Source organism: Hippichthys cyanospilos, chromosome 12, assembly GCF_059441005.1.
Source record: "Hippichthys cyanospilos isolate Australia breed blue-spotted pipefish chromosome 12, RoL_Hcya_1.0, whole genome shotgun sequence".
Lineage (NCBI taxonomy): Eukaryota > Metazoa > Chordata > Actinopteri > Syngnathiformes > Syngnathidae > Hippichthys > Hippichthys cyanospilos.
The window spans coordinates 14,878,225-14,889,803 of NC_142380.1; the positions used below are offsets into that span (position 1 = coordinate 14,878,225).

The following is an 11,579-nucleotide window of genomic DNA, read 5'->3' on the forward strand; positions in this document are numbered from 1 at the left end:
AATATAATTAAATGATAATTCGATTAAAATGCATTCCACCTACAAATTAAGGAAATAAAAAAGACAAAAAGGACGAAGATTGAAAAAGAATAAATACAACTGTACATTAAAGATAAATACTGCATTATGAATTGTATTAATGTCTGAGCCAGTAAAACGTGATACAGAATCGGAACATTCAAATCTGTGATTGTTTCCAGTAATGGCTTTTGTACCACACTATGATAATCATTGATTTAACATTTAAATTTTGAATAAATGATGGGTGAACGCTTGGTCCTACACAGAGAAGACCACTCGTAAAAGAACTACAATATTAACAACTGTTTATGAGACTTTTTTTTCTCCTTGTTTTCACTTGAATACCACATGGGATTAAGTTAGCAGGCAGGCGGTGTTTTCAGGAAGTAGCGTTCCTTTCATTGTCCAATCACAGGCGAGTAACGCAAAACAGCGGCTCCATGTTGGATCAACCCCTCTTGTCTTTTTTTTTACCTGCTCCAATCTCCTCTCTACTTTTTTGTCGGCGCACATTGTCCGGGGCCAACAGGTTTCTGCTGGACTCTCAACAGGGAATGACCCATTGATGGATGTAGCCACCACTCTTACCTGCAAATGTCGTGTGAAATACGGAATTGTCGAAATGTGGAACGCGGGTTGAGCAAGAAATAACCGAGGTCCTTTAACGCCGCACCGGCAGTAAGTGACGTATTCGACATTTGTAATCATTGCTCCTATTTAGTTTGTAAGAATTGATTATTCTGAAAAAAATCAATGTTACAAGATGAACAAATGGCCTGACGATTTGCGTTTAAGGTTGAGGCGGGAGGGGAAAAAGTCAGGCAGTTCATCCTGAAAAGGTGACAAAGTCAGCCCTGATTGCATGGGTGGTGGGTGGGAGCCCGTTCCGTCTCCCCACTATTTTTTCCCTTAAATATAAACAAACTCATGGATGTACTTTTGTGACAAGGCGGCTGTTACATGGCGTTGTCATCAATGAATGGTCTTTTGCACTCCTACGTCGATTTTTTTTGAAAGGTATATTCAGTTATTGTGCGGTGCCTGGATAAAAATAGTTTCTCAAAATCATTTGCTGCTAAAAATGACGCCACATAGTCTGGAAACCAAAAGAAAGGAAATTATGCTGGATATAAATATGCCGTTTTCCACTTCATCGAATAAAGAAAAAAGACACAAGAAAGGGCGTGTTAAAACACATATTGAGCTCATTCTGTGACGATAGACAAACGTTCTGTCCGGATCTCGACGTCCAAAATGGGTTAAACAAAGAATTACGCGGGTCCGTCATTTATTATTGTGTTGCGTGACGTCACCGTTTGCATCGCCTACATCGTTACACCCATCGTTACCACGAACTAACCAATGGGGGTATGACACTTTTTCAATCAAGTGTACACATTTTATTATCTTTGAACCCATTAACACATTTGTTATCTTTACATACATAGATTTTTAATCCATAAAATTAAACAACTACACCTTTTAGACAGGGGTACTTTTTGAACGTCTGTACATTGGACAAATTAATCAAATAAAAATGGACATGTATTAGAACGCAATTTTCAAACTGCAAATGTTGTCATTTTGATAAACAAAAAGCTTTATTTCAATTGGTCGAATAGAAATCTAGCAGAAAAATCCCCTTGTTATTATGCATCTCAGAGAGCAGCCACTTGCTGTCAACTGACAATGATATTACAATTGTATGGCCTCAGGTATTGACCAAACACAAGTGAGGCCTGAGTAAGTGGTGTCGATTTCAGTCAACAGCAAGTGACAAAATGCCACCTCCTGCAATGGATGAAAATGGCTGGATTGTGACTAATTTATTTTCCACAAATCAGATTGCCTGTCTAGTTGGAGGCACATAGAACATACGACTGTTTAAAAAATTATTTAAACTGGCTTGCCCTTTTAAATACTGCCAGTCAAAAATGGCTAGTAAGTTAGCTGTAGTTGAAATAGATATTTAACTATCATCACACTGGCAAAATTATCTTTGTCATTACATTCACTTTTATTTTTTAATACAAAATAGTACAATGTTCTTTTATTTAAAGCACAAAATGAAAAAATAGGGTTCGGAGACAGAAACAGATTATTCTGGGTTAGACCTAGAAGTAAATTGAATTGCAAGCTTTGTTGGAACAAATTAAACTCAAGTTGAGGCAACGCTATTAAACGTTAACAGAATTAAAACTGAGATGGACGGGAATGTGAAAGGTTACACACATTCATTCCGTATAAATGTGGCTTCAAACTTCCGCAGAGTTTTAGCACCTTTTTGGTCAGCACCTCAGACAAGTTTAACTTGATGACGAGCTTTTGACTCGATAAAAAAAGGAGAGAAAGAAGAGCAGGGAGAGTTATTCTAGGTGGACCATAAAGTAAAAAGTAACTGTATTTCGCACGGCAGTTTTAAGTAGGCTTGTACCATTTAACATCCATTTTCAAAGGCAAATATTCACACTGCACATATAAATGAGCTTTGTGTTATATATGTGTAATTTAAATGAAGAGAAACATCTGAGGTTGCCAAAAATTCATTTTAGGATGCTAGCTGACTTAACAAAATACAAGTACAATTCTCAACTATCATACAGTGGCTGGGTGTCCGGGGGGAAATGGATTAATTGTGTGTACTTGGAACACTTGTGCCGTGTAAGGGTTGTGATCGAATATTTTTGTTTTATCATTTATAATAGCCTTATAAATGCCTTTTCAGATAACGCTGTGCGCTGAAAGAGTCAAGGATCGGATAAATCCGAGAGTATTTACAATTGAGAGGGTAAAATTGAAAGAAATGTGGGCAATTTTAGGGCTAAACAATACTTGGTTATCAAAAATAATGCTCAATTGATCTAAAGGGAGTGTGCATATTTTTTTTGTATTTTTCATATGAATATGGTACATTGTGGAAAAGATACGTTCTCCCCAAAGAAATGAATAAAATGTTGCGCTGCAATAATTTGACTCAAAGGAGAGAATGGCAGCAATGTGTAATTCTGGAGTAATCTAAATCAAAAATATCAAATGATTGCATGTTTTAATACAGTGCGAGCACACAATTGACTGATTCTTACTTTTGTGCAGTAATGTTCACTGTCGCCGAGTTTGCGTCCTTGAATGACGTGCATCCGACGTACCGCATCTTGAAGCCATGGTGGGATGTCTTCATGGACTACCTCAGCCTGGTCATGCTCATGTTGGCTCTATTTGCCATGACCATGCAGATTACCAAGGACCAGCTATCTTGCCTTCCTTTCATGGAGGAATCGCAGGAGTACACCAGGACTGCCCCCTTCTCCACACAGACTGCAGCCAACGCATCTTCTGTGATTGACACCAAAGACATTTCAGAGGGAGCCGTCAAACAAATTCAGGCGCTGTATCAAACCATTGATAAGGATGGAGAGAAATGCATTAATCAGGCCCAAGCACCAGGAATCAAGACCAATTTGGACTTTCAGCAGTATGTGTTTATCAACCAAATGTGTTATCACCTCGTCTTGCCCTGGTATTCCAAATTCTTCCCATACCTCATCCTGATTAACACAATCATTCTCATGGTCAGCAGCAACTTCTGGTTCAAATTTCCCAAGACGAGCTCAAAAATAGAACACTTCGTTTCCATTCTGTGCCGTTGTTTCGAGTCTCCGTGGACCACCAAGGCTGTGTCCGAAACAGCTTGTGAAGAGTCCGAGAAGAACAAGCAGAGGTTAAGCGGAACCTCTTTTGCCCATCAGCATGCATCTTTAGAGGGGAACGATGAAGGTTTAAGTTCCACCTCCACCTCGCCTATGCTCGAAGGCGTGGTCTCCGCCGATAACACCATTGCCGAAGCCCCTCTGGCCAGTATGCCCATCTTGGATAAAAAGGACGGTGAGCAGGCCAAAGCCCTGTTTGAGAAAGTGCGGAAGTTCCGAGCCCACGTGGAGGACAACGATTTCATCTACAGGTTTTACGCAGCGCAGACCATTTTCAAAACAGCCACTTTTATTTCGATGCTATCCTACACGGCGAGCTTTTTGGTCAAAATTAATTTTATACACATCTGTCAGACCGATGTCAAAGCGCTAGTGGGGTATGGAAAGTTCTATTGCACGCATAACATGGCTTTCATGTTAGACAAGGTTCTCATTTGCTACATAGCTTTAATGATCATGTATGGGATGGTGTGTCTGTACTCCCTCTTTTGGGTATTTCGAGGACCTCTGAAAGAGTATTCTTTTGAGAAAGTCAGGGAAGAAAGCAGCTTCAGTGACATTCCCGATGTCAAAAATGACTTTGCATTCCTCTTACACATGGTTGACCAATACGACCAACTCTATTCCAAGCGCTTTGGCGTGTTCCTGTCCGAGGTGAGCGAGAACAAGTTGAGAGAGATCAGCCTCAATCACGAGTGGAACTATAAAAAAGCCAGGAAGTGTGTCACCCGGAACGCGCAGGATCAGCAGGAGCTGCACCTTAAGAATCTCTTTGGGCTTCCAAACGTGGTCTTCGACCTCACCGACTTGGAGGTACTCAAGCTAGAGAAGATTCCCGAGGTCAGGTTCACTGCTAACGTCTCTCAGATGACCAATCTGAAGGAACTGCACCTCTACGAGTGTCCCGCCAAAGTGGAGCAGACCGGTTTTGCGTTCCTCCGAGACCACCTTCACAGCCTTTACATCAGTTTCACTGACGTCGCCGAGATCCCGACCTGGGTGTTCTTGCTGAGGAATTTGCGACAACTTTACATTGTTGGGAATTTGAGCGCAGAAAATAGCAGGCTATTTGGTCTGGAATCCATGCGGGACTTGAGGCATTTAAAGACATTGTGCCTGAAGAGCAACCTCCAAAAATTGCCCACCAACATCACAGACGTGGCGCAGCACCTGGTAAAATTGATGGTGCACAACGATGGCACAAAACTATTCGGACTGAATACTCTGAAAAAAATGACCAACCTCATCGATCTGGAATTGCACAGTTGCGAGCTGGAGAAGATTCCTCACGCCGTTTTCAGCTTGCTCAACCTGCAGGAGCTTGATCTGAAGTCCAACAACATCCGCACCATAGAGGAGATTGTCAGCCTGCAGCACCTCAAGAGGCTGACGTGTCTCAAGTTGTGGCACAACAAAATCACGGCGATCCCATTCTCTATCGTCCAGGGCAAGTCTCTCGAGGCTCTCTACCTCTCACACAATAAACTGCAGTCCCTGCCGCCAGCGTTGTTCAAGCTACCTAAGCTACAACACTTGGATTTGGCCCACAACTTAATCCAAGTGCTCCCGGAGGACATTGGTCTTCTGCAGGACCTGCTGCACTTGGACATCACCTCCAACAAGCTGGAGACATTGCCCAACAATCTATTCAAGTGCACCAAGCTACGGGTGCTCTGCTTGGGCCACAACGACCTTCGGGAAGTGTCCGAGGCTGTGGGCGAGCTGGTTTTGCTCAAGCATCTGGAGCTGAAAGGTAACAGTTTGGAAAAGCTACCCGAAAAGCTGGGCAACTGTCGCCGGCTGCCCAGAAAAAATTTCCTGGTGGAGGATCACCTCTACATGACTCTGCCTGGGCAAGTCAGGGAGAGCATGAGCCGAGACAGCGACACGGCCAGTGCAAGTGTCTCATAACTTTTGGGTCCAACGTATCTTCTCAATATCCTAATAGCAAGTAAACATAACCACCACATGTACAGTGAACGTCCGCTATATAATGGCAAAAGTCTAAAAAGTTGGCACTCGTGATGGCGACATGAAGCTTCATGAAGCATTGAAGTTTTACAGTCAATCGGTTCAGGGCTTCATAGTGAGTCATTTTCTCTATGGCGCCATCCTGTGGCCGTCAGAAGACCAAACTCTAAAATACGGCGGTGAGCTCGTAGGTAAACTAATATCACATAATTGCCATGAATGAATGACGAATCGAAAAGGTGACATTTTGTTGGATCATTTTTACGTCATGATCTATCACCATGGTGCTGCCTACATTGATAACGTCTCTATGGATGAAATCCGATCGTAGACTAAGCAGTGCAATCACGGCATTGAGTAAGAAATAATCTTGAATACAATGCTCGTGATAAAATTGTCAAGCCGACTGCAGGGATCAAACCCCCACCATGAAAACAGCAACACTCTTATCTGAGTTAGCTCAAACAACACACTTGCCGGTCTGCAGCAGGCAAACAATTGTACAAATGACAACATTGATGCCACAAAGTGCTAATCCACGCAAGTACTTCCCCACACCAGTACTAAGTAGAAGCTCACAACAAATACTGGCAAGACCCCCAAAGCGGCACAATCTCAGGTGTTTTTGTGAAGTAACGATACATTGAGTGAACCAATGACATTTTCCGCCCGATCCGAGGCCACAACACCAAAGTCATAACATCACAAGTTGACGCCCAGCCAAATGGTTGAGTGGCCAATCGACGGCACAAGATTGTATGTAGCAAAGCAGTTCATTTCTGTTAGACAAGGCAGAAATGACCTCCACTCACTTTAACGTTCACTTAACCAAAAATGCCATTAGATAGCGCTAATTTGTTTAAGTATGGAGGCTTGGAGCTGACAATGTGGAGTAAAAGTCTGACAATCTCATTTGAGCTTACTTGCAAGTACATTCAAACTTTTATACTATACAAGTACAGTCAAATGTATTTTCATTTACATTCAAACACAGTGTAGGCAAAAAAAAAACCTTGAACACACCTCAATCAGTGTTTTTTGAACTTTTCTTTACAGTGCCATTCCTCCTTTCCAGCATACTGCACTGTGTGGGTGATATGAACAATTACAAATTGTCTTGTCATCACTTCAAATGATTTGTCATATGCCATACATACATGTATATATCTACAAATTTTACGCACTGATTTTGTCACAATAGCTGATTTTAGCTTGTCTTGGGCCTCATATTGCTTTGTGATTTCAGTTTTTTGTTTTTTTACAAGTTAGAAGTGCTAAATAAAAGATTGAGAAATGAGAGAATCCATATGTATTAAAGTGCTGTTCCACTGTCTATACCACAGGTGTCAAAACTCCAGTCTCGGCCGGTATTGTGCATGTTTTCCAGCCTTCTCTCTCAAACACCCCTGTTTCAAACAATTAGGATCATTTTCAAGCCCCTGCAGCGCTTGCTTATAAGCTAATCATTTGAATCAGATGCGTAGGGGAGAGAAAACTGAAAAACATGCAAGATACCGGCCCTCGAGGACTGGAGTTTGACACCTATGATTCTATAGCATCCATCCTATGGAGATGTGACACGTTCCAAAAAAGATTGAGATGTGACAAGTCCCATGAAAGAAGTCGGGGCAGATCTTTGAGATATGCCGTTGGTAGACTCACAGCTTGTGCTTTCTTCTCACCAATTGTGCTACATGTCATCTAGTCATATTGGTAGCAATTTGGCTGACAAGAGTGCTTCTTTTCTCTGAGTCCACATGATGACTACTTGGAGTCAACACATAACTCAAATGCTTCACCTCACTCACACAAACTAGTAATTTAGCTCTAATTTATCCCATTTTGGCTAGGTGTTTCAATAGAGCCAATGTATCTTTTTCACAACCCTATGTCATCCTTGGACGTCATAATCTTCCACATCAAATGTGCCCAAGCAAATGGTTTTGCTTGGAAGAATATGTGGGTTTGTATTTGTTTTGTCTTTTTACTTCTGTTGTGATGTACCGTATTGAAAAGAATGCATTACTCAAATCCACAAGAGAAAATAGATTGACTTCAAGATGCAAATTATCTATAGTGAATGAAGTGGACTTATATAGCAGTTTCCACGCGTATAGCGCCATTGTTCAAAACACATTCATAGACCAATAGAGGCTGATGTCAAGCGGGGCACCGCCAGGTCCACTGAAAGCAAATTACAAGTCAGTGTTTTGCTCAAGGACACGCGGCATTTGAACCCACAATCTTCTGTCACTCTACCATTGAGTCATGCAAATAATTTAGCTACTTTTACAAGTCATAATCAAACCGGCAGATCTGCCTTTTGTCCATATATCATCAAAAAGCTTGCAGTTTAACGTGTTTCATGGCAACATGTTGCTTTTCTATTAACGTGTCTACATTGAGCTGCAATGACATTCTTCTGCTCTCATAACTATGTTGTCTTCTGCAAACGTTTGCTAATTTGGCCTTGGTTCCCAGTCAATGTTTTGTTAAGGTTTGTTGCTTTCCCAGCCTTATTCCACAGCTACCATGAAAGCTAAATTCATGTAGGTCCACATTCAAGACATTTGGGAAATGTTAAGCTTGGTCTCTAAAGACGGCTGCTGCTCTCATTCCAAAGATAATGATTGCACTGATTGTTGGTTGTGAATTTATTGATTGTGGTCTTAGTTTCATCACCTCATGCTTCAGGCCCTGGTATCTGCTTGTATCTCAATGTGCTATGCAATCATTATTTTTTTGTCACTGCAATTACTGCAATGCAATTGTTAGGTCATGGAGACTAGAGCCGCGACACAACTTCCTTTCGTGATTTTCGGTTTCTGGATCACAAACAGCTAGTTGTTATGTCATAGTGTCTATATTTTTCCTGATAATGATTTCTATACTTATCCAAATTCTGTAATTTATTAGTATTTTTCTCGAGTTGTTTTAAGTTATTCTAATATCTAGTGCTCTATACATCGCCAGACCAATATATGTTTTATGCCACTCCTCTGATTCATGAATTTACTCAATCTTTGAGGGAGTAAGTGACCAGGTTCACATCATGTTTTGTAATCTACTCTTTTATTCGTAAATTCCATTTAGCACTGTATTTTTCAGCTGCTTTTGATATGCTCTGGCTATCTATTCCGCATTTATTATACCACAATTTGTTTTAAAAGCTTGGTCATACCATGCCCATAACGCATCATCCTTTTTTTTTTTTTTTTCACAGTCTAATACTAATAATCTAACCCTAATGACACCACTCCCAACATTTTTTATTTGTAGTATGCACCTTTTCTGCCTCCTCTTAATATACATGATTTGCAACTTTGATCATACAATCAAGACAAGTCTATTAGTTTAATTTGCGTCCCAAAAATTTAACGTTTTGCTCATTTTTGTACAGATGTGGCTGGCAGATAAAAGATCATGTGACTGTATTCATGAAGTGGAGGAGAAAATAAATTAAGCCAGAGGCTTCGCTTTCAGGTTAAAAAGAAGACATTGGCTAAAGACCCCCCCCCCCCCCACACACACACACACACACACACACATTTCCCATGCCCCTGCTATGTCTCATTATTCACTTTTATCTCTGAATGATGGGAATAAAGAAGTTGTCTATTTTTGTAGAAAATAAATCAAGTCAATAATATTGTATTTTTTCTAGAGAAACAAAAATTGCATTTTTGAGAAAAAAGGGTCACGACCTGTGCAAGAACAAAGATGTATTTTTCTGAATAAAATGTTCTTGGCTGTTGTCGTAAGTTCTCCCTTTCCAAAACAAACATCCCCCAGATTCTCAAGATTCGGCTTCCTCAAATCACATTGGCAGCAATAGCAGTATTGCTTCTTCACCATCTTAAAGTTGTTAGTGAGTTGAGAAGTCATGTTGGCATAAGTAGTGTTTTTTTGCCATCTTGTTTATTGGTTGCTGAATGTATTAATGGATCCAACTAAGCATCTTGAACATGTTTTTTTCACTAGAAAAGCTACAGAGCCCGTGGCGCATTGCACTGGTTGTACAATTTTCACTTTGCGCATTGATACATTTTTGGGACAGAAATTCATTAAGTTGTGCCATGAAAATATCTTGATGAGTTTTTTGTGTGTAGTTTGTAAAGTGCCCTCATCAAATCAATGTTTGTGATTTTTATGTTCAATTTTGACAAGTTGATGTTGATCTGATACTTTTATATGTACTGTATTTTATAAGTGACAGCGCACCTGAGTTGTGTGAAAAAAAATTCAAGAAATTTTCTAAGTGCACTATGTAGTCCATTATATAATTTTAATTCCGTGTAGAGTAGTTAAAGCATAGGCTTGACTCATCAATGGTGATTCCAAACACTAAGGAATTTTATATGGTGGACTTTACATGGGAAATATATTTAAAAAGAAAACACCCACACGATAAGGAAATCCAAATACATTAAAGGTTTTACAAAAATGTTGAGCATTTGAAATGGTAATTTAAATGATACAAGTTATTTTGCAAACACCTAAATATGGCTTGTGGATCCAGTTTTAAAAACATTGTACAGTACAGCACCAAACATCAAGGCCTGGGAAATGAATGCATTTTTTTTTATTGTAACATTAATAGAATGTCTTAGTTGCTAGTTGTAAACCAAAAAATATGTAGCTGTCACATGTTTTTGTTGTTGTGTGCATCAGTTTTACCATTTGTAACGGAGAATGTTAGGCTAAAATACCTTGAATTGGTCTGATTTTTATTTGTACTTCAGTCAGGAACAATGGATTTTTTTTTTTCTCAGTTCTACCTTTTTTTCCCACAGCTTCTCCATTGCTTGTTGTGCTCAGTACGTACTTTGGATATTTTCTGCTCCTTTCATGATGGATATGTTGTGTTTGTTCCTCAATGTCATACAATAGCGGTTTGAGAAATTAGTAAATATATTACCTGTACGTTAAAACATCACTGTGTGTGAGTGATGTTCACTTGCATAAAGAATTCCATGAATGTTCTCAGATGCTTTTTTTTCCTCCATTAATGTTCTCAGATGCTTTTTTTCCTCAGAGGCAATGCCTTTACTAATCCTATACCTTAAAAATGTAAACTTGTACAAGTGTATTCCACTTTATCCTGCATTGACAATGTCTGTGAATGTATATTTGTACACTGTAGTTTGATGTATTCATTCAGGTACTGTAGGTTCACAGCTTTTATGACTCAATTAAAAACATGCGTTATATATTATTGGAGAATTTGAAGTCTGGTCATTCAGAATTTTAGAGATTGGAATGCAAATAATTTCAGTGTCACCAAATTTGGTGAATTATGAAGTTGCAATTTTAATATATCTGTATTATGACAATTACTGTCGTGGATGTTTACCTGGAATCCAAGAGTTTACTGCCACCGAAATATAAATTGGTATGTTTGTGAAATTCAAGCTTGTAAAATAATTATTTAACAGGTCCCTGTAGTGAAGAAGGTGCCGATGTATGATTGCATTGCTTGAGAGATCATGTAAATGTATAAAGTGTAGCGCTAAGCGCGCATTTAATTAAAATATTTTTTCGTCACCAAGAGTCTCATTTATAAAGTTCGGGGTGCCACAAAAGCAAAAAAAAAAAAAAGGTGTCAATCATCTTGACATGTTTCACAAAAAGCCAATAATGTGGCAAGACGAAGACCCATGTTGCTGTTCAAGTACAGGCGTTTTATCTCTTACATGCCTACAACTTAAAAGAACATTGTCAAAGTCATCACTGCTCAAGTCATCAGGATCAGAGTAAAACATTTCAGTGCGTCACAGACGTTCATTCAGTCCCGCCCCCACCAATTTGCCTACTGGGTAAACGCATGGTCCTAATGCCCGCCCTCTAACTTTTTTGGGGGGGGGGGGATATTTTGGTTGA

At 39.7% G+C, this 11,579-nt stretch overlaps 1 protein-coding gene across 1 annotated transcript; it reads left to right on the forward strand.

Annotated features, from left to right (window-relative positions):
* The first annotated feature begins 516 nt into the window (after window positions 1–516).
* On the forward strand, window positions 517–11,243 carry lrrc8da (leucine rich repeat containing 8 VRAC subunit Da). The gene is made up of 2 exons (XM_088429411.1): window positions 517–699; window positions 3,115–11,243. The coding sequence occupies exon 2, from the start codon at window positions 3,117–3,119 to the stop codon at window positions 5,637–5,639; it is 2,523 nt and encodes an 840-aa protein (XP_088285537.1). The 5' UTR covers window positions 517–699; window positions 3,115–3,116; the 3' UTR covers window positions 5,640–11,243.
* Window positions 11,244–11,579: the final 336 nt, after the last annotated feature.

Bases quoted from the DNA above. Each gene is read 5' to 3' on its own strand.
- lrrc8da (XM_088429411.1), top strand. From the start codon at position 3,117: ATGTTCACTGTCGCCGAGTTTGCGTCCTTGAATGACGTGCATCCGACG.